Below are 22,098 nucleotides of genomic sequence, written 5' to 3' on the forward strand. Positions count from 1 at the left end.
GAATTTTAACTGAACAATAACTGAATGAGTTTGTTTCACTCTTAGACCAGCAGGGGTACCACATCTATGCAGACTGCTGCAATAAGTACATTAATTAACTGTCTCATCGATGTTTGTCTGAATTAATATGATACTATTAACAATCATATTATTCCTATCAGCTGTCAATCACTGTTATGATTCACATATTCACTGTTATTATTAAATAAACTATATTTTTTGGAGGGGTTAATGATGAATATTCCTCAAGATGCTTGCTCACCCTCCTTCAAATTTGAAAGACAAGTAATTACTATCATATATCAAAAGAATCAAAAGAACAGTTCAGCGCCCCACAACTTCATTGCAAACAGTTACAACCTTGACTTTACATCAGAAAGAACAAACATTAAAGAAGTGACTAACTGCATCAGTTAGGGTTAAAAAACATGCATTCAGCTAAAACATATACATCGCTGCAGTTATTAACCAGTGGAATACCCTTACCTGTTAGGGAATAATTCTCCTAGATATCTAACCTCTTGCCCTTTGACGTTTATGACCAACCCTGACGTCTGTTATCTCCCTTAAAGGGGACCTATCATGCAAAATGCACTTTTGTACGTCTTTTATACATGAATATGTGTCCCCGGTGTTCCAGGGAACTCACCAAGTGTCAGAAAACACAACCCTCTCTATTTTCCTCCATACCCAAATCTCTAAAAAAGGGGCTGCAACGGATCTGGTAAAAACTGATCCAGATTTGAACACTTCACTGACGTCAGTAAAGTGGCGCTACGGCTATTGGGCCAACTCTCCACCTATCAGGGGAATGTGGGGTTGGGCCACGGCCGGCCATTCCCGCTCGAAAGCGCTGGAGACGCTGTAGTACATATGCCAGGCCTGTAAGTGGCGCTGTAGTCTGCCACAAAAGCAGCGAAGAAGACTTCCCGCCCATAGTTACCATGGTTACCCTTCTGTTTATTCTCCACTGTGGCTTTTTTTCTCCCTCCCCGAGGCAAGCGTTTGCTCCCGCTGCTTTAATTCAATGCAATCCCTCCCCGTCGAGGCAAGCACTGTAATTCTCTCCGGTTAGTCCACCAGCAGATGACAAACACCCACCTCTCCACCTCTTCCAAGGAACGAGGGGACTGTGCGGCAGAGTTTCAGTTTCAGTTTCTTTCGCCGGTCAAGATGTCCGTTAAAGTTTAAATCTTCCGGACAAAATTTGAAAAGTGTCGGTCAAAGGTCTTCTTTGTTATTTATTGAGCTTTAAAACAAATGAATAACGATATATATATATATATATATATATATATGAATATATATACGATATGAATATAATAATAGGCTATAATAAAACACGGAAGACGGAGATCTATTTTTCTCCCCCTCTTCTGACAGCCCAGCAGCTGTTCAGAGCGCGCTCCCCTCTCCTGCAGGGGGGCGTGGTCAGCTGCAGCTCACAGAATCAGACCACTGCAAAAACAGTGCTGGAGAACAACAAATAGAGCGAAATGAGGCATGGCTTAAAATCATGATCTGTTTGGTATTTTGAAAACAGAAACGTATAAATATACCTTATATAGGTATGGCCCTACAATATATCATTTAAATATAGCATGATAGGTCCACTTTAAGCAAAGGGGCTGCTTCAGCCATATGTTGTTGTTACCAGTTTATGACCGGGCAACTCTCGGTCACAAATGGTTTATTGTTGTGATTACGCTGGAACACTTCCTTCTCTGTGTTTGTGGACTCCAAGGTGTGAAATCTTCGAGGCCATAAGTGTCAGACGCAAGTAATTCAGTGTTCCCAGCTGTTTAGTCTATCTCCTCAAATATGTTGATTACTCTCTGTGAACCAGTTAAAAGGTATAGCAAGAGAGAGGCTCTTCAGAATTGACGTGGCAACTCTACCGTGAAGTCAGAACCTCTGACTCCAGATTGTTTTGTGAATTCTCCGGCCGAAGCTCCTAAATAAACCATCAGTGTTTGACATCAAAGCTCCAGCTCTCCCCGTGTCTCCTTCCTGAGTCGGTGACTCCCACTGCATTGCTACACAGAAGTTTCTCCCACATTACCTACTGGCCTAGTTAAATCAAAGTGGTTACTTTTTTTTGGCTGGGCAGTGAAGTTTTACACACCGTCTTATTTGACTTTCTCAGGACTTGAAACTGTTTTTTGGGGGCAAACCCCCACAAAGAAGAAAAATGTTATACACACGTAAGGTCATCATCTTAACAGTTTTTTATGCTCATCGAGTCATCCGTGAGCAGAGCATCAAGTTGGCATGCCTATAACAGCTGAATGTGGCGATTACCATCTTGTTCAGCAAATCGCCTCACAAACGTATTAAGATCTAAAGCTATGGTGCGTTTTGATTCAATGCTGAGTACAGCCAAACTTGACAGTCTCTTCTCTGTCATTGTAGACCGCAAATACCTCATTCCTTGCATCTACTTGGGTCCGAATTCTTCTCGTTTTGCGCCGTCCCGAAATGAAATCGCTGCCAATCATATTTCGCGCCAGGGCCGGGGGAGGGGTTACAAGGCTTGCGTCTTGTGCTGCATTCACTTGCACTCGGACATTAGAGATTTTCTCTCATAAATGTCCGATGAGCCACAACTTTTCTTTCAAAACAAAGCTGCCAACTGGGGGGCAACTAGGGTGGCAAGGCATTTTTCTGAGGTGGCAGCTGCCACCCCGTGCCACCCCGTAGAACCGCCACTGGGCTACTGTGATCACCAATGAGAAATCCTCACCAGTTTATATGTCTGGTATCTTCTTTGGTACGTTTAATTCCTACCTCATTCAGTTAGAAAGGAGTGTGGTGAAAGGGATTTCACCACACTCCTTTGTTATTAGTTTAACAAAGGAGATTAAGACTGGAGTTTATACTTTCAGGGTCTAGGGATATAGCAGTATAGTGGAGGAAGTAAAACCCAAGGGAGACAGACTATCAGTCTCAGGCAGACATGGGGACATTGCAGAACAGGTATATCTTTCAAATGGGAAACTTGTACCGAGCCTGCACATAGGGAACTGGAAAATCAGGGCCAGTGAGTGTGTTGGGACATAGTATTTATTTTTGAAAGGGTTTAAAACAAGTCTTTAATATGGGTGTTACATTTCAAGACATGCTGAAGTGTATTTGGCAATTCACTCATTGAAAGCTAAACGAAAACTGTGTGTTGCTCATTAGGCATGCTAGTTAGCCAGACATGTTGGCAGCCTTACAAGTTGTGGTAGATAATATGAGTATTTGTTTTTTTCCTTGCCAAAAATAAGGTAGCTGAGGGTTATTATTTCTCCTTGTTTGTTTGACTTTCAGTGTTTAGCATAAAATGGTCTTGACATTATAGACCTCTTTTTGATTTTGTTTAGTTTGTGGGTGCTGGTAGAGATGGTGGATGGTTCATGGACCATGCATGATGGGACTTTATGAATAGTTGCTGTAATCCCAACTCAACAAGCACCAGGTATGGTATCAGGATGACGCCCACCTCCTGATGACCCTTTTGACCCACATGTACTCTTAAGCTCATTTTTATACCATTTTCCTTTATTTTGTAAGACTGGTTAAGGGTCATAATTCAATCTTGGGCTTCCATAGAAACTCTTTACCAACATTTGACACATACAGAAGTTAAAGCATTTAAACAAAACCATATGCATGTCTTTCTCTTTGGGTAAAAAACACCGTTACATCTGTGTATAATTGACACATAGCATTTGTGGATATTGATGAGTGACTATTGACCTTTTTGTAAGACCTGTTTAAATAGAAAATATAGCCACAAAATACATGTTAGTGTGAGTTTTTGTTGTGTTCGGGTCTCAGCCAACTGACCTATTATTTTCAATATAAAAGGTTATGAATGCCTACAGCACTGTTGCAGAAATGTTTCATTGTTTTTGCAGCTTTTAACCTTTTTGCTCTCCAGGAGAATTATTCATGAACCACAACAGCCACTCTTCTTTGTTATGTGTAATTTGGATGGAGGGACCCTTTTCTTTCTGTGAGGCGTAAATAGTCACTCCTGAGAGGAAAATGAGGGCCGCTGGATAAAGATTGACGAGTACATTCAAGATCCTTTGGAATACTGATTTCATAAATAATGCATCATTCCAAAACATACATCTTCAGTGCATGTCATCTATGTAACTTTGTGTTGTTACGCTACATGTATAGCTAATGCTTAAAACTAAAACCATAAAACAAAAATGATATTAAAATATTGATTACATTTTCGTGCAAATTTCTGATTTTAATCCATTAGTATATAAAGTTAGATACATTGATTGGTATATATTTTGCACATAGCTCTTTCTTGTTCATATATTTTGTGAACATCATTGTGCTCAATATGTCCATGAACTTACCACAGATGTAAACATTGTGCTTTGAATTGCAGCTGCATTTGGTGTCTTTGTTCTTCATGAATAACACCTTTAAATTAATTAGTAAGTTGCAGTACTCTTTATTCTCCTCTCTCTTTATCCACCACATTTAAAGTGAGACCCTCCTGCTGGGTCTGGTAACAGTTTTTACAGCCCTACATTTACTGTGATGAAACCATTATTGGAGTGGGTGGAAATTAAGCAGTTTAAGCTCAAAGGCATTAATGCCTCCCTCATACAGCTGTGGCTGATTGGAAATAAGGACATGAACACATCATAATGTCCCTATACCCACTCATTAAAACTCATTTTTTTGTCCTATCGGTTTTGTCTAAATGTAATTATGCTGCTTTTTATACACTTTGGTCAACTCTGTTGTTTTTAAATGTGCTATATAAATAAAGTTGGATTGGATTGAAAATGTTGCACAGTGATGAGGGACACTTTGATTGTTTTAATATGTACATCAGAAGGTTGTTTGTTACTTTTCTTACAAGCCTGACAACATCATCTGTGCTTGATTAGAGTTAAGATTCTTGAATCTTTGATATTTACTGTATATATAAATGTGTTCTGTTTCTCAGGCCACTGTGTAAACTATATTTAGTTGGGTTACAACAACGATTTAAGTGGGCCCATTATATAAGAAGTTTTATGTAAACTATGCTCAACACGTGATCATTTCAAATGTTTAGAAATATTTCCATAAGACTCCAAGAAAAAGTGGTCGCCTTTGTTTAAGCATCTACCACATGATGGTCTAGAAACTAAATAACAACTAATTCATTTTTTAATGTAAAACTAGAGAGTTATGATGAATGAATAAACATTTGATTAATAAATGCATTGTGATGTGGTTTAATGGATCATTCAGTTCTTCATCATGTCAGTCTATTGATGACCAAAAGGCTGCTATCTGAACATTTACATTTTCTTAAAACATTTTGAACATTACATCCAACAGAAAGGGTGATTAGATGAGTTTGCAAAATGTTTTGATGATTCAGTTGATGGAGCTCTTTCTTCACCTTGTAGGCACAGAGCTGCTATGTTGTTAATTATTCGCCCTGCTGATTTAATCCTATAACTCCGCAGGGGACGAGGTTAATAAGGCTGCAAGGTGGGATCAGGGACACGGTTAGTCAGCGAAACATTAATTGTTTTCACGTCAGCTTTGTACTTTCTTCTTTGACATAGAATGTGCTACAGAAATGAACACATTACCATTTGATATATGTTTTTCACACCATACTCTCTTTTTAAATTGATAATCAATAATCAACTTACTCATTATGTACACTCACATATCGTATGTGCTTATACTTTTATCAAAGAGGTTGGTGTTTCTTTTTGTTAGAATTCAATATTTTGGTATGCGCAAAACATTTTTTGTTCACCTTGACAATCTCAGGTCAAAGTCATCTTCTTACCTTCTTATGAAGAGATGATTGAGTTGAATAATACGTGAGTTAGGGGACCCCCTAAACTGAGATTGTTTTAGTCAATTCATTCTTTACATGAACACTGAAAAAGAAACAGCCAGTGCTATGTGGTCCAGCGCTACCACCACACACACTGGCAGCCGGTATACCCACTGACCAAATGTATATTGAACATTTAAATGTCACCATTATTTTAACCATTTTTTAAAAATATTACAGTTGTACTAATACTACACTAAAATCCTCTTTTAGTTTTCTTTCAGAGAACTGTGAACTGAAATAGTATTCCCAAGACTGCGCTGTTTGGAAACACAGAGCAGCAGCTGTCAGATGTGCAGCACTTGCCATAAAAGATGGTTTGGTCATCCGACCCCACTGTGAGATGGTGTTGGGTTGGATTGGGGAATACATGCAAAAATAGAATGTGACATCAGCCCAAAAAGAGTAAAACGATGTTGTGATTTCTATGTTGCTGTTTTTTAAAGATGCTAATTTGTTTTTTATTCTCTCTTTTTTTTCTCTTAAATGGGCCAGATTGCACCCCCAGGCTTGTACTGTGTCCCCTGCTGCAGCCCAATGTCTACAGAAGGGGAGAGCGGGAGGATGGGAGGTGAGCATAAAGGGAAAGTGCTTGAGATTTTAAAAAGTTTCTTGAAAATATTCACATGTTATAGTAATTACCAGTTCTAAAAAAAAAGGTTTCCAAACGTTGAGATAAAAACACAGAATATTACTGGTTATCATAATAAATAAGAGGCTGGTTAAAGTGTAAGGGATAGTGTGACACCTGAAAGAGACAATGGCTCAGCAGCACTTTATGAGATGCACGAAGGATGAAAAAAGGTAGAGTGGTTTAAGCAGGCCGATGATGAAGAGGGGGGAGGATGGGAGCGATGGAGTGAAGATACTTTGCCTCTCCCTGGAGCAGAGGAGACACAGATGTCAGAGAACAAAAATTCCCCAGAGAGGAGGGCAAAAATCTGTTCATTTCTCAGCTCTGCACTGTGAAACACAGTTCGTGAGAGCTTGAGTCACTAATTGGCTCCATGTTTTGACATCATTACACACTCTGCCTGCATCCCCGGACATCTGCTGTGAGAATTATGACCGTAGGTGTGCAGATGGGATGAGGTTCAAAGATGGTCACGCTTTTATTTTCAGTGTTTGTTTTCTTTTGAACTTTCTATTTTGAGTAAGCCACGGTAAAATATTCCAACATGTTTACTTTGGTATTATTTCTGTGTCCAACCATGTTGTCTGTCAAATAGATGACATTTGGAAAGCTTATTGTATTAAATGTATATATAAATGAATTTTTTTTTTTTTAAAGTCAATGAAAATATAGGGAAGTCGACTTAAGAATGCTGTTGTCATGTATATGACATTCAAAAATAAAAGAGAAAGAGGGAAGGTGTACTTTTTCTTTTACCAATGAAGTCAAAAAAGTTCCCTTAATTAGGACCCCTGACAATTAGACCTGTACAACTTATAGTGTGATATTTGGGGAGAATCTGCTTGAAAGAGTGAGTTTTATGAATTTGTTGTAATTATTGTTATGATAACTTTCAAATCATTTAGTACCAAAATGCTGATGTCCTACCACCCCTTTACAAAAAAAGAAAAAAGTTTTCCCTATAGTTTTTTTTATCACTGTTATTTTCATATATTTATTGTTATATATGGACCAAACACACCAAGACAAATTCCTTGTTAACCTACAAGTCATCTTTTTTCTAAAACCTTTTTAACCCTTTGTTTGTCTTTTAGTTCCACAGTCCACAGTAGTTTAATGTATAGTGAAGTCTGTTTGTCTCATTGGTCCATTGATGGTGGTTAGTTATTGTGTTTTTGTGAACACTTTAATGAACAGAAACGCTGACAAGGGGCTTCTACAGTAAATCAATGCAGTCAACCTTAGATAAATCCAAAAGGCTAGTAGTGAGGGAAATAGTTTGCAGTGACGTGAGTCCTATATGAACTTGGCGCGTGTCATCCAAAATGGTCTGAGCCCTGCGGAGCGTCACTGTTTCACATGCACTTCCTCTCCCTCCTGTGGACTGCAGTGATGCTCGGGTTTGTAGATTAGAGCCAAGTCCAACTGACTGATGCTGAACACCTGCACGTGGCGAAGGACTGCCTTCTTTTTCTTTCACGCGCCCCCCAGCCTGCAGAAGCTTCACTCAGCGAGAGGAAGCGCACGATGAGTTCTTCTTTCCCCAAAAGCGAGTCCACTACTTCCCTGCTGAAATCCTCGGGGGGGCACAACCGTAAATCGGGTCCGCAGGATCACCGGAGCCAGCACCGCGTCCAGCACCACCCCACCGGGGGAGAGGATGGAGCCTGGACCGAGGACTGCGAGAGTGCGCGGAGACCTCTCTGCCAACCGAGACACGCAGAGGTGTCTCGAAGTGGAGGAGACCACCGGGGGCAGAAGAGCCACTCTCACCGACAGGCGAGCCTCCAGGATGAAGGGTACGCTCAGGAGGAAGCGAGGCACAGGGCGAGCCGGCTCCAGAAAGAGCGCAGCAAGTCCACCAGGACCAGGCATCATCCTCACGACTCCTCCCGAGGTGAGCCGCCTCCCGCAGCGCAGCTCCAGCACGGCTCCCCGCAGGACAGGAGGACCTCTCCGGTTCCGTCTTACCCAAAAGGACAGGACGATGCGGATTTCTTCTTCGAGCCCAGAGAGAGGGTGATCACCGGGTCTTCCTCCAGCCTCAGCTCCGACCCACCTGCGACCAGAGCACCTGCGAAGTCCAGCCGCACATCCAAGAGAGTCAGCATAACCGCGTCTGACTCCGTCCTCCATCCCATAGTGAAGTCAGTCTTTGGGCAGGTAAGAGGAGAAACTTTCTGAAACATGTGCATAAGAATACGTTTGTTTGTTGAAATGGAAGTCAAGTTAATTTATTACTGAAAGCTCATTGTGTTACATAATGAGGAGCCACATTTGGAAACAGCAGCATTTGATGGGAACTGACTTACAATTAAGGAGACACTAAAGCTTAATTTGGATAACTTTTGTTTAAAAATAAGAACTTTTTCATTTATCTAGTCCCTTTTTGGGGGGAGGGATAACACATAGAAAGTTTGTGATAAGCCTAGATAAGCACGGATTTATTTGAGCAATAGGTGCGGGATGATAAAATAAAATAGCTAATATAATGTGTATAAATCCTTATCAAAATGATAGGATAGGGACTAATACAGTCCAATATCTTCACACAGATCCCAGTATAACAAAGGCAAGGTGTTTTTTAGGCAAAGGGACATTTTGATGTACTTTATTATTGGCAAATATCTGTTTGTTGATGTTTATAAGAAACTCAGGGCTGACGGCAGGTGGAGGGTCACATGTGAGGTGAAGCTGGGAGCCATGTGTGACCGAACCTCCAGTCACCCCAGTTGAGCAAATAAAAAATTGATGCATGCATCCAGTCAATATTACTCCTGTATGTATCTGGTATCCATCAGTTTCACAGCTGGGGGGGCTGCAGTCTCTCATGCGTCCCAATTTGAATACAGCCGCTTTCATTGTGCCTGTCACCTGATAACAGCAGGGGGATCAACTTTCCCTCAGTGTGGAACACTTTTCAGTGATGAGAGCTTGTCATGCACAAAAAGACACAATAATGACAGGTAAGTAAAATGTAAACACTGAAATATAATCTTCACTTAAGACATTTTAACTAACGTTGGTGAGTGAGGGTCAGCAGCAGATAAACTGTGCCTCTCTTCTTCCCCGCATCACCTGTCCACTAATACACCCGTCTCCTCCTCACTTCTTCTCCTGTGACTCCGACACATCATGCACTTATACAGTACAGCAGGGTTGTCTATTCTCCCCCCTTCTCTTTTCTTGTTTCATTGAAATCCTTCTCTCTGCGTTGAGGATCAAAAAAGCTGGAGAGGAGACAATTACCTCCCCGAACGCTAATGTGTTCCAGAAATAACTCCTCTCAATCCAGGCCAGAGCTTCAATCAGTCTTAGGGGTTCCAGTGAGGCAAAATCCATGCAGTGACGTACTATATAAAATCTCTAGAGCTGCTGATTTGGGTGGAAATGGCACCTAATGTTTTATTATCTCCATTATTTTCCACTCAATTTCAAGCAACAGTAAGCCATCCCTTATATTTTTGAATAGTTTAATTGGTAAATGTAGCTATGAAAGATTTTTAGAGATGGGAATCTACCTAGAGGATTACTCAGTTGTACCTCACATTAAAAACATCAAAAAGTTTAGCTGCTCAGCGATGATGAATGCATATCTTGGGGCTGAATCATTCAAAGGGTAGGAGTTAGGTTTTCTGTAATGTGAAGATAAGTCATATCAGCTGTCGAGATGGATTTGTGAGTTGACTGTGCACTCAGTCGTGCATAATTGTTTGTGTGAAAGAGAGAACAAAAAATGGTCAAAGAAAGAAAATGATGGAAGAGACAGTTATTTTTACACCTACTCAGCATCTTACACCAAGCTGTTTTCTTTGAGTGACCCCACAATCATAATACATGCCCTTAAGGCTCCTTGAATAGATCTGGCAGCACTACGTAGAAAGAATGGTGAAATATTACACACTACAATTGTTTATTTCAAATGTTCTTCTTGCGTAACATCAAGATCTGCATACAACCCCAACAGAACTCATTCGCTCCCAGTGGAAGGCGCTAAAAATAGCCCGTCAAGACCTGAATACGAGAGACTGGAGGAGGGCAGAGTGGCTTTTTTATGTTTGCCTTGGTAAAAATATTCAAATCCTTTGGCAAGCATGCCACCTGACATTTAAGGAACGGTTGAATAAAAGATCAAGTTACCTTCGGGTGCGCATGTTTTTCCAAGCTACCAATTTATACTGCGCACTTTGATATTCACAAGGTGAATCATGATTACCAGAGAGGCTATAGTGTAGGGGTTGGAATAAGGACAAACGTGAGATGTGGTTAGCTGCTTGAATGCCTTTTGCAGCAACACTGTTACAGATAGGTTGTGATGCAAGGTTTCATTAGATAACACACTCTTATTTTACAAAATGCATATATTTAAAGCAAATACAAAACCATATTCTTTCTGCACATTCAAGCGTTCCAGGTTATATAACACACCTTGACTAAGGGCAGAGCATAAGCACTTTTTTTTGTCCCTGTAGAATATCCATTTCTATTTTAAGATTTCCTCACAATCACCACATCCCTCAGCTTGTGTGCCCTTCAGTGACCTTGCATAGATACAAAAAAAAAAAACTCATTAGGAATTTGTAAATGTGGTTCAGACCAGCTATTGCAAGAGGTTTGTTATCTAGGTCTATTAGTGAGGAGATAATTTTCTTTTCAAATGAAATATAGATGAAAGATTGTGTTGTATCCAGCAGAGGGTGCAAGCACTGCTCGCTCTAAGAGGTCTGAATACAGAGAGTGTGTGAGTGTGTGTGAGTGAAAGAGGGATTAATGGTCCACTGTGTGTCACATCAGTGAGACAGGATGAGTGAGAGGGCAGGGGAAGAAAGGGAAGGAAGCGAGTAAATCAGAAGGAGGACAAAGAATAAATAGAAGTGCTGGCAGACCTGATGATTGTTATGTAAGGCAAACACTCCTAACTTCCCTGCTCCCACTAGACGGGTCAGAAGACAATGTGAGCAAAGACCTTCAAAAACAAATTGGCCCTTCACTTCATCTCCTGGTTTCCCTTTTAGTCGTCTCGCCCAATGACATTTCCTGTCTTTTATTCCCGTTCTTCCTCTTTTTGCCTTTTATAAAACATCTCCTCCTCTTCTCCTCCGGGGTCACACTGACCTTGATGATGTTTGAGAAGTGAAAAAAGAGGAGGCATGCAAAACAACAAAAATACAAAATGAGAGGAATAAGGAGAAAGAGCTGGGTGGAAATGAGAGGGAAGGAAATCATCATATTCATCACAGCATATGCCTGCAGTATGTCTAGAGTATACGAGGCTATTTTTAGACACAGTTGGATATTTTTATATCTGCGCTGGCAAAGGAGGAGGCAGAACATTCTCTCTTTGGTTAAATCCCTTTTTTGAGATGAGGATTAGGCAGTGAAATGTAAAAACCTACTCAACGGCACGGGATGCAGTTTGAAGCACATGCGTGTGCGTGGTGATGCTAAATATTCATGTAGACCTGAGGCTGAAAGGGGAAATCAGTGAGAGACAGAGGACAGGGGATAAATGAGTCAGAGGAGAAACAACAGGGGTTTAATTGACTCAAATGAGGCAATGTCAATATTTTTCAGCTGATGACGCATTAGACGTTTAACCAGACCAATTAAACAGTTTTGAACTATCTGAAATAGCTTTGAATTTCCAGAATAATCTAGCATGAACGCTCAATATTTCAGCTAAATGAATCAACGGTAGGATAAAACTGTGACGTCTTAACCCAAGCACAAGCAGATGACGCATGGGTGCTTTGTATTTTCTTTCATCGCCTAGATGGCCTCTGAGAAACACACACACACACACACACACACACACACACACACACACACACACACACACACACACACACACACACACACACACACACACACACACACACACACAATAAAGTGAACCCGGTTGCTTTCAGACAACGTTTGACCGTGCCAAGGTTACCACTTTGCAATTGAAAAGAAAGGAACGTTTTCCGGACAATAACAAAAGAACAAATGTCAGATTGATGATGAACGCTTCACAGCTTGTCATTTTATCCTTTCTCGTCCTTCCCCCTCCTACTGTACATCTCTCCGCTCATTTCACACACTCATGGCAGTGGATGAAACAGGATTATATTTGACCTCAAAATCTTCATAATAAAGCAAAAGTAATTATGAGTTTTTCTCTTGGAATGAGCTTCCCGTCCATACATTAGTTTAAATGTAGAATCTGTGTGTGGTTCAAGGAAAACATCCTCAGCTATTCATTGGAATTCTGTCCTGAGATGTCAGTGAGGATTGTGTAATGTAAAGTAAAGTGTGTGTGAGTGAGAAAGGGGTGAGGAGAAGGATACAGGGGGAGATATAGATCTCATGCCCGTGCTCACTATAGTGGTCTGACATTATGAGAGCTGACGGCCCCTGTGTCTGACGTCTGATGTGTTCTGAAGTTCACAATGAGCCTCCGGTGAGGGGTGGGTGAATCATCCACAGAGCAACACAGAGGAGCCGTGCAGATATTGAATAGGAGCGAGATCGGAAGCGACGTCGGCGTGAATGTGTTTATTTAAATGGCAGAGAATGGACAAGGTCATCAGTGGAGGGAAATAAGGATATCTATTGGTGTTGCTATGGCGTTAAAGTTAGCTCAGGAGTGAATGCTGCTGGTAAAAGCCTTAAATGAGGGTTTAATAATACACGTTTCTTTTTGTATTTTTAGATAGTGCTGGAAGAAGCACTCACATCCTCAAAAGTCCCCCTCTGTTTAAAAAGGTGTTACTCCTCTTGGATGTTTGACATTCGAACTGCAGAATGATTTATGTGCAGTTTGACACTAGAAGGCTCTCTTCAGCTTTGTCTAAGGATAAAGTGTTTCTCTGCTAAACTTAAGACAAACAGCCAGATTGTGTTACGTCACAGCTTGTTTGGAGGCAAACCATGTTTAAAATGAGCAACCTGCCTGAAGGGGATCAGGGACGCAAACCCTGCCTGCTCTAAATGAATTTCAGAAATACACTTTTTTCACCTTTGTGTGATTTTGTTTATGTTTTGTTACTTCTGTGTGTTTCCAGCGACTGTTTCCTTTTATGTTAATTTCATTCTCTGAGTATTTAAATCTGTCTTGTTTTATATAAGTTATAAATATGCGACTTACACAAGTGCAGGGAATAATGTGAAGCCTCCAGTGCACAAACACTGAGAATGGCACATTTGTATTCATGGCAGAGAAAATATAGTCTGAAGGGAATTTATGTAAATACAATACTACAAGATGTAAGTAAAGGTCAGTTCATCATTATTTATGGGTGGAATGTAATTATTATGCAGTTGCTTGATTTACAAGTTTTTTTTGTATTACCCTTTACATTTTGTATGATATTTGTGTTGCTTTTGCATTAACATGGATACAGCTTAAAGGCTCAGCTGGTTAAACTGCTGACAAATCAACACTTTTTTAATACCAGATTCATAATAAGTGTAAAGGTAGCAGATCCCAGTTTTCCAAGTCAAGCAGGACGAAATACTTGCATTTCATTTCTTTTGTGGTTCAGATCACAACAGAAATATGCTTAGCACGGAGCCTTCATCAAAGCGATGCGCTACCTTTTCACTGTTTCTTAGAATATGCTTCGATTTGAGGGGTTTGCACTCCACCGAGAATCCGGTTGTAAAATGCAACCGTCTTTTTCAAAAGATTGTTATACTCTTATAAGAAATGCATCAGATGTGTGGAGGTAAACTGTAAAAAGGGATGTAAAGCAAAAAGTAGAATATTGCTTTCTGAAATGTAGTAAAAAGTCACATAAAATGAAAATGCACAGTAAAAGTATCCTTAAATTACACATAACCCCCCTAAATTGCATCTGTTTAGTGATGTATTTGGAGCCGTTTGATCTTTAGCGACACTCTCCTTCTCAGTCATAGTTCTTCACAATAGGTGTGTGTGTGCGTGTGTGTGTGTGTGAGAGAGACGGTGATAAAGAGCATGTATCTGCCTGCGTGTGTTTGCATTGGCACAGATTGTTGCATCGTTAGTGGTTCACAATCAATGTGTCATTTATTGCACATTTTGGCTTTGATCTGAATCCATGCCCTTCAAGCTTAACATGACATTGTGATGCTTCTACGTGTGCGTGTGCGTGTGTGTGTTGTGTGTGTGTGTGTGTGTGTGTGTGTGTGTGTGTGTGTGTGTGTGGTGTGTGTGTGTGTGTGTGTGTGTGTGTGTGTGTGTGTGTGAGGGGGGGGGATGAATGCTGGGGGAAGAGTGGTAAAAAATATGGGAGAGTAGGGGGTGAAGAGAGAGCGTGTGTTGTATTTTTAGCTCAACAGCCCCACATCCATGTGTGTTTAATGGAGTGTGATTTTGCGTGTGTGTGTGTGTGTGTGTGTGTGTGTGTGTGTGTGTGTGTGTGTGTGTGTGTGTGTGTGTGCGTGTGTGTGTGTGTGTGTGCATGTTTGGATTAGTGTCTCCAGCGTCTCGCTCAGGGGAAGGTAATATGCTTGTCCGAACGAGCTTCTTCTGTCAGATTCACATAGATGGTTTTAAACTGTGGAGTAGGGGAGAGAGGAGTGGGGGGGGGAAAGAGCAAGAGACAGACAGATGGACAGAGAGAGAAAGAGAGAGAGAGAGAGAGAGAGAGAGAGAGAGAGAGAGAGAGAGAGAGAGAGAGAGAGAGAGGGGGAGAGAGGGAGGGAGAGAGGGAGGGAGAGAGGGAGAGGGAGGCAACACGCTGTAGCAGAGAGGATGGAATGAATGAGCAATCTTGCTTTTCTACTCTTGGCGCTTGCATCTCGCTCTGAACACATGCATGCTTCCTCTCTTTTCTTTGTGTTGTTTGGATCTGTCCTTTTGTCCTCTGTCCTTGTTTACATATTTCCTTCTTTGTCTTAGTGTCCCTCCCTTCGTACCTCCCGGCGTCTTCGCCTCTAGGTCCTCCCCGTAAACTCCTCCGTCCTCTCCGTCCTCTCCCTCCTCTCCCTCCCTATGATATATCTGCTCCTCTCCCTGCCTTTCCCCAGATGTCCTCTTATGTTAGTCAATGACCCTCAGAACCTTCTTTCCCTTTCTAATCTCTCCTGTTCCCATGCATGCCCGGGGGCATATGCAAACACACATGCCTACACGTACATACAGTAACACAGTCACGGTTAGAGAGAAAACTTAAGACAAGGAGGACTTTTTTTTTTCTTTGCAATGGGCAACTCTGTAAAGTCGCTTAGAAAGAAGGTAAGCTCTGCGGTGGTCTTCTTGAATCCCCTGAGTGTTGGTGCATGTTTGTCTCATGGTGTGTCCCCCAACCTGACTGAAGGCGATCTGACTGGACCTGCTCTGACTGGATCTTCACTAACAAGCTGTCTAAAACTGTTTCCCTTCTTTTGTGTCACCTTGAGTTAGCATGTGAGGCAATATTGGAAGAGTTGTTTTAAGATGAACCTGTAGATTTAGTCAGGAAATGATTGTCTTTATTGAGGGTTGAAAACTAATTATGTATGTACTGTACTTTATGCATTGAGTAGGGCAGCTGTAATATGACCTCTTATCAAATGCTCTCTTTTAAGATCCCCTCGTGCTCATTAGTGCATTTTTACAATCCCTTAAAAAAAACATTTTAGCCTTTTGTTCAGAGTGCTTTGGTGCTGATGCAAAAAAGTCGGTGAATTTGGATCATGTCACCAAACATCAGTCAAATCCCGCAGTGATGCTACCTTACCAGCCAGCTTCTACTCTGTTGAGCTGCACCTGCAGGATATTATGCTACAACACAGGTGTGCTCCTAAACTACATCAGATCCTTTAGCTGTTGGACTTCAATACAAGTGCGCAGTTGAGGACCAACAAAGGAAAAACACTCAAGAAGATCAAGAAGATAACCTTGGTTTTGAACAATCTCTTACATCTGCTGTCCTCATCGTATCAGCGTACTGTATGCTTTAATAAACTCAGTGTAGCAGACAGACAATCCCACAAATAGATGTTCCTTCATTTCCACAGCTGCACATCCTTGAGGAAGCACAATATGACATGCAACTGTTGATGCCATCTGTGCAGAATTGGTTGGAGTGCTTGAGAAGTTCTTGCTTTTTTCCCCTTCTTCCTTTGGTTATATAAGTGCAAGCGCGTGGCTTCATAGTATTCTTCTGGCACGATATGCCCACAGACAGCCCTGCTCCATGCATCACTTGGTCAGATTGCCCAGTGGGCATCCGTTATTGTGGTGGTGGGGACTGAAGCAATGCATGAACTGGCATTAAGAGTGTGAAGGTCATCTGTAGAGAATAATGTACAGTATACATGTATGCATGCATAATGATGTTTTCCTTATATATGCATATAGGTGTTGAACCTTTACTGTAAAAGCATTTGAAGACGGGTGCTATGTCTGTGAGGTTTAAAGCGGCAGAAAAATGGTCCCTTGGTAATTCCCTCTGACAGTTAGTCACCTCCACTCACTTTAGCTGGATTTCTCTCCATGAGTTGGATTTGACATGGCAATAATTGAAGACTTGTCCGAGATTATCAAAAATGTTTGCCAAGAAAGGATGCTACTGAAGTAAATAGTCACAGAGCATTAAAACAATTTCTAATACTCTTGTATTCAGCCGAAGATCAGGCAGCTGCTCGCTCTCATTTAGATAACAGTCAGTTTGGACCTTGTTTGGCTTTATTTAGATGAAGCTTTTCTGTGCACTCATGAATAGCGATTGCCCGTTTTAATAAACCTGTAGCTCTCTCTGTAGTCGGGATGACAGCTGGGGAAACAACTTTTGCCCCCTGGTTAGTTGGCTAATGGGTGATTATAATGAAATGGCTGGCTGAACTTTAGCCTCAACTTCTGGCCAAAACAATTGTTGTGTAATGTGGGCACAAAAAACTGAAATTGAAGTAACTTACCAGCATGGTTCTTAATGATTTAAATCAAATATTGAAAATCCCTGATACCTTTTAAGCTCTGCACCATCAATAAAACTACCCATACATTTAGACTGTGTCATGTTAGAGGATTACTGAATACAATTTCTTAATTTTGAAGCATTGCGGTTGGTACTATATTATAGTCTGTGTGATTGCGCAGTAAAGCGACATTGCCACAAGAAAGACAGAACAATCATACAAATGTAGCTGTTTTTTTATTTATAATTATACTAGTACGTTAATCTGGAAAATGTATTTGAATCACCCTTTAGGACTTTGTTCTTGATGGTGCAGTTTTGAACTATAATCTTTGTTGACAGGATAGTCAAAAGTAAACACTTTAGCCCTTTGTAATAAATCGGAATAATTATTTTAAGGCGAGAAAATGGGAAGCTGAAAATAAAAGGGCAGTTGGGTGAGGCTGACAGTGGGACATAGGCATTTTATTTTTGCTATGCAATAAACTCCACCATTGGCATTGGGGGGGGATGAGGGTTAGGGTTTCTGTTTTGTTAAATTATTCTGTTAGTCTGCCACTAGGGGATTGAGATGTTTTATAACTCCTGCGACAGAGGCTCGGTGGTGTGTTCTGTTGTGCAGCCTTGTGACCTGCAGCACAGATTCATGGATGGCATCAGTTGCTCATGTCATGACAAATGACCCCCTCTCCCCTCTCACTGCGGTGCTTTCCTCGGTCATGACTGACCTGACTCCACACTTCTCTGTGACTGGCAGACATATGCCCGTCACCCTCCCCCCCCCCACCATCCCACCTTCTTGTTGACTCCATGCTTCCATAATCTGAGTCACGGTCTCTACCCCTGTCTTTGCTCCTGCTCCCATGTCTGGCCCCCCGTCCCAAATGCTGCCCCAGGACCAAAAGAAGAACTACAAGGCAGTGCAGTCCTGTGAGGAGGGGGGATCTGGGGGGGCCTATCTTGAGCCGCTATTGGCCCTGGCCCAGAACGGAGCCAGCATGCACACCGTACTGGGGCCTGCGTGCATCTTTCTACGCAAGGGCTTCGCTGAGAGCCGGCAGGCTGTACGTAAGTCCAGACAATATCATGTGCATGCATGGCAAGAGATAAGAACACATGACAGTAATAACAAAAACATGTGATGAAAGTGTGTCGTAATCACCTCTCACTGTGACATCAACACTAACAGCATGTACGGAAACCGTGGTTGAAATGACAGGCTATTATTTTAGAAGGTGAAATATGATTTAGTCCTTTTGAGATCAAGAAGACAAGGGAGCAGAAGGCAAGGGTGTGTGTCTGTGTGTATAGTTATGCATGAGGAAGCATTACTCAAACAATGGTGGACATTTGTAGCAAGATGGAGAATTGTTAAATCTGGGCTATGGTAATGGCGGATATGTTCCTAACATGATTATCTAACCAATCTAATTTGTTTGGACAAAGTCTTGTTCTTTTAAGAAAACAGTGAATCCTCAGGGTAGACGACCGCTGTTTTAATGACTCTTCTGGAGACAAACTCTCAGATAACGGATGCAGGGGTTGAGATTGAGTCATGTTGATTTAATGGACGGGGAAATGGAGCATCTGTTGTGAGCTTTGCGTCCCTCCAATGCCTCTGCATTTCATCATGTTTCTGATATTTTTACTTTCCCAAAACCCTAATGTGTTATTTTTCCACAGGGTGTAACAGAGTGCCAGGAGTGCTTGTTTTCTGCAGCAGGTGATCTCACTGAAAAGCTCTTCCCCTCTGACTGGAAGGAAACATGCAGACTCTTGGCACTCTGCGGCACATGCCTGCTGTTATTGTATCATATTGTTTGTGGAATGCTACATTTTGGCATGATTTAAAAGATACCAGCAGTGTTTGAATCCTGACCTTTCACTGATCTTTCACAGGACCGAGAGTTGAGGCCCGAAGAAATGGATGGTAAATTCAGTAAAAAATAAAGAATGAATAGATATAACTCTAATTTTTACAATATTCTTAAATAATCTTCACATATTATCTCTTGATGTCTCTCGCTCTCAGAGTTGCGTGAGGCTTTTAAGGAGTTTGACAAAGACAAAGATGGGTTTATTGGCTGTAAAGACTTGGGGAACTGCATGAGAACTATGGGTTACATGCCAACAGAGATGGAGCTTATTGAACTGAGCCAGCAGATCAACATGAATTGTGAGTAAAATTGTGCCTTGTATATGTGAACTGCTCTATCGAAATCAGTCGCATTGACCCGAAGACACATTTTGAGTTGTTTACACTGTTGGAAAGAGGAGATTCCTAGCTTTCTAATGATATCATGATTGTTTTTGTACTCCAAATATTAAGCAAAATATGTCTATACTATACGCCCTTACATTCATAATTTCAGCCGGAAGAGCAGAGTGTGAGTGAGAGGTGCCTGTCATCTTCCCTTTACAAGCTTCAAAAATGTATTTATCGTGTGATTTTTTTATATAATAGTTTCATATTCTGAAAGCCAAGACTTTGTTTATTTAAAATCAAATAAAACACCCGAACCCCAAAAAACTAGTTTTTTACACAAATCCACGTTTACTTTGAAATGAGCCGTTGCGACTTCCGACTGATTTCGATAGAGCGGGTCACATATGTGCATTAATGTGACTGTTTATACATGTTTTCATCTGAAAAAGATTTAGAATCAGTTGTGCATGCTATGACTAATTATTAGGTAAAGTACAAATAAAGCAATACATCTCGTGTCTCTTAGATTACATTAAAGGTTAACCCATCTTATTCTTTTTAACCTGTCCAACAGTGGGGGGACATGTTGACTTTGAGGACTTTGTTGAACTCATGGGGCCCAAACTTCTGGCTGAAACCGCAGACATGATTGGGGTGAAGGAGCTGAGAGATGCATTCAAGGAGGTGAGGAAAGACATTGGGAAAAAATGTACAGAAAAGCAAACTGAGTGTAAGAACAACAACACGTATATAGAGCTTACCAAACATCATGTCATATACTGTAGCAATAATCTAAGGATGTTCTACCGGTGGTTTGGTAATTCAGATATGCTGATAGTGGTTGATAAAAGCTAAGGATTAGATCATAAGAAAAGGGGAAATAGCATAATGCATTTAATTTTATACAGTAGGCCTAGTATTTCAAAATAATTAAAGAGCCTTTGCATTCGAAAAAAACATTTAATATAAGCCTAGAAATATGCAGTAATAAACACACAGACAATAAAATGGAGAACAAAAAAACATAGATTTTCACAATATAGTATTTTATGATTTTAATGTAATAACTGTGTTTCATTTTTTTTTTTCTCTCTCAGTTCGACACTAATGGTGACGGACAGATCAGCACAGCAGAACTCAGAGAAGCAATGAAAAAACTTTTGGGCCAACAGGTAGAGAGTATCTATCCTCTTTGTTTATCAATCATGGTGTCCGTCTGATCCTGTCCGTTTATTCACACCTTCCCCTCAACCTGACTCTTTCAGGTCGGACACAGAGACCTGGAGGACATCCTACGAGACATCGACCTCAACGGAGATGGGCATGTGGACTTTGAAGGTAAAGAATCCTATGCAGTGCATCACACCATGCCTTGCTATTTATACACAGTATACAAATTTCACAGCGTGCAGAGCCTGGAAATCAAACATGCTTACATCATAACTTTGTCAATTAGTCTCTCTCGCTTTAACTCACACTCAGAGACACTTCAAAGTAAAACCCTAGCATGTGATCTGATATCTGGACACCACGCTGATCGTGAGGTGAGGGGATGAAGGCACTACAGTCGGTCTGTCTGTCAGATTAGCTCCGCACCAAGGGATTATGTCACCTCACAGATTACCCACAGAGGAAAATATGCAAACACATCAGGGATGAAAGTATTAGAAACCACTGCTACTCTCAGTTGTAAAACGATACTTACATCGACATCATTTCATATTTTTTCCTGAATTCTATACAACCCATCATAAATAATGTCCAAGCAAAATTTGATTGTATTCCTTATGTATGCATATAGGTGGTGTACGTTTACTGTAAACGTATTTGATGATTGGTGCTATGTCTGAGGTTCTAAGCAGCAGAACCATTGTTCCTTAGCTGTGACAGTGAGTCCACTCCTCTCCACAAAAAAGAGACTGATCTTTGAAAGTCCTACATGCACAGTAGATCATGGTCAAAATGTTTCTTTTGAATGGGATTTATGGGATTGGATGCATGGCAGGAAGCAACCAAGTCATATACAAAGTGAGAAGTTCTGTTTGGATCTATGATGAGAGTGTTTGTTACCAATCAATAATTTTAGAAAACAAATGGTTATTGTGTCTGTTTTTACTGAAAACAATACAATGTTTTGATACTGTGAGTTGAGATCAACTAAAGTTAAGTGATAATGGAGATTTGGCACTAAAATGACAGTCTCTTTACATTAACAATAATTGTATCATATATGTATAAAGGAGTAGTTGTGCAGCATCAAATATTCTATTGAGGTGAATTAACAAACGCTTGGTAAAAAAAAAATCAGCTCTTTCCTTTAATTCCCAGAGTTTGTGCGGATGATGTCTCGATGAGGTCCTGACAGAGAATCGACATGAACTCTGGTGTGGGAGCACGAGGAAAGAGACCAGCACAGAGCACCAACGGATCTTGAACTACTGAGCTTTCAATGGAAACGAAAACATATCAACCCCGCCCTGAAACTGCCATGCTGAAGCACACAGGCTGTTTACCACAGCCAGAAGCAACA

General features: G+C 40.9%; 1 protein-coding gene across 2 annotated transcripts; it reads left to right on the forward strand.

Annotated features, from left to right (window-relative positions):
• Positions 1–8,024: 8,024 nt before the first annotated feature.
• On the forward strand, positions 8,025–22,083 carry cabp1b (calcium binding protein 1b). 2 transcript variants are annotated; one of them, XM_034122763.1, is made up of 8 exons: positions 8,074–8,660; positions 18,259–18,426; positions 19,262–19,292; positions 19,395–19,538; positions 20,143–20,252; positions 20,666–20,740; positions 20,834–20,906; positions 21,897–22,083. In XM_034122763.1, exons 2-8 carry the CDS (start codon positions 18,361–18,363, stop codon positions 21,920–21,922), a joined length of 525 nt encoding a protein of 174 aa, XP_033978654.1. In that variant the 5' UTR covers positions 8,074–8,660; positions 18,259–18,360; the 3' UTR covers positions 21,923–22,083. The 2 variants fall into 2 exon arrangements, with proteins under 2 accessions (XP_033978653.1, XP_033978654.1); XM_034122762.1 differs by lacking the exon at positions 18,259–18,426 and having other exon boundaries at positions 8,025–8,660.
• The last annotated feature ends 15 nt before the right edge of the window (positions 22,084–22,098 follow it).

This window comes from Trematomus bernacchii, unplaced genomic scaffold, assembly GCF_902827165.1.
Source record: "Trematomus bernacchii unplaced genomic scaffold, fTreBer1.1, whole genome shotgun sequence".
NCBI lineage: Eukaryota > Metazoa > Chordata > Actinopteri > Perciformes > Nototheniidae > Trematomus > Trematomus bernacchii.

What these genes read in the sequence shown, in the direction of transcription:
- cabp1b (XM_034122762.1), top strand. Translation starts at nt 8,025, where the DNA reads ATGAGTTCTTCTTTCCCCAAAAGCGAGTCCACTACTTCCCTGCTGAAA. An exon ending in TGAGAGATGCATTCAAGGAG is followed by an intron (nt 20,253 to 20,665) that starts GTGAGGAAAGAC and finishes TTTCTCTCTCAG; the next exon opens with TTCGACACTAATGGTGACGG. An exon ending in AAAAACTTTTGGGCCAACAG is followed by an intron (nt 20,741 to 20,833) that starts GTAGAGAGTATC and finishes TGACTCTTTCAG; the next exon opens with GTCGGACACAGAGACCTGGA.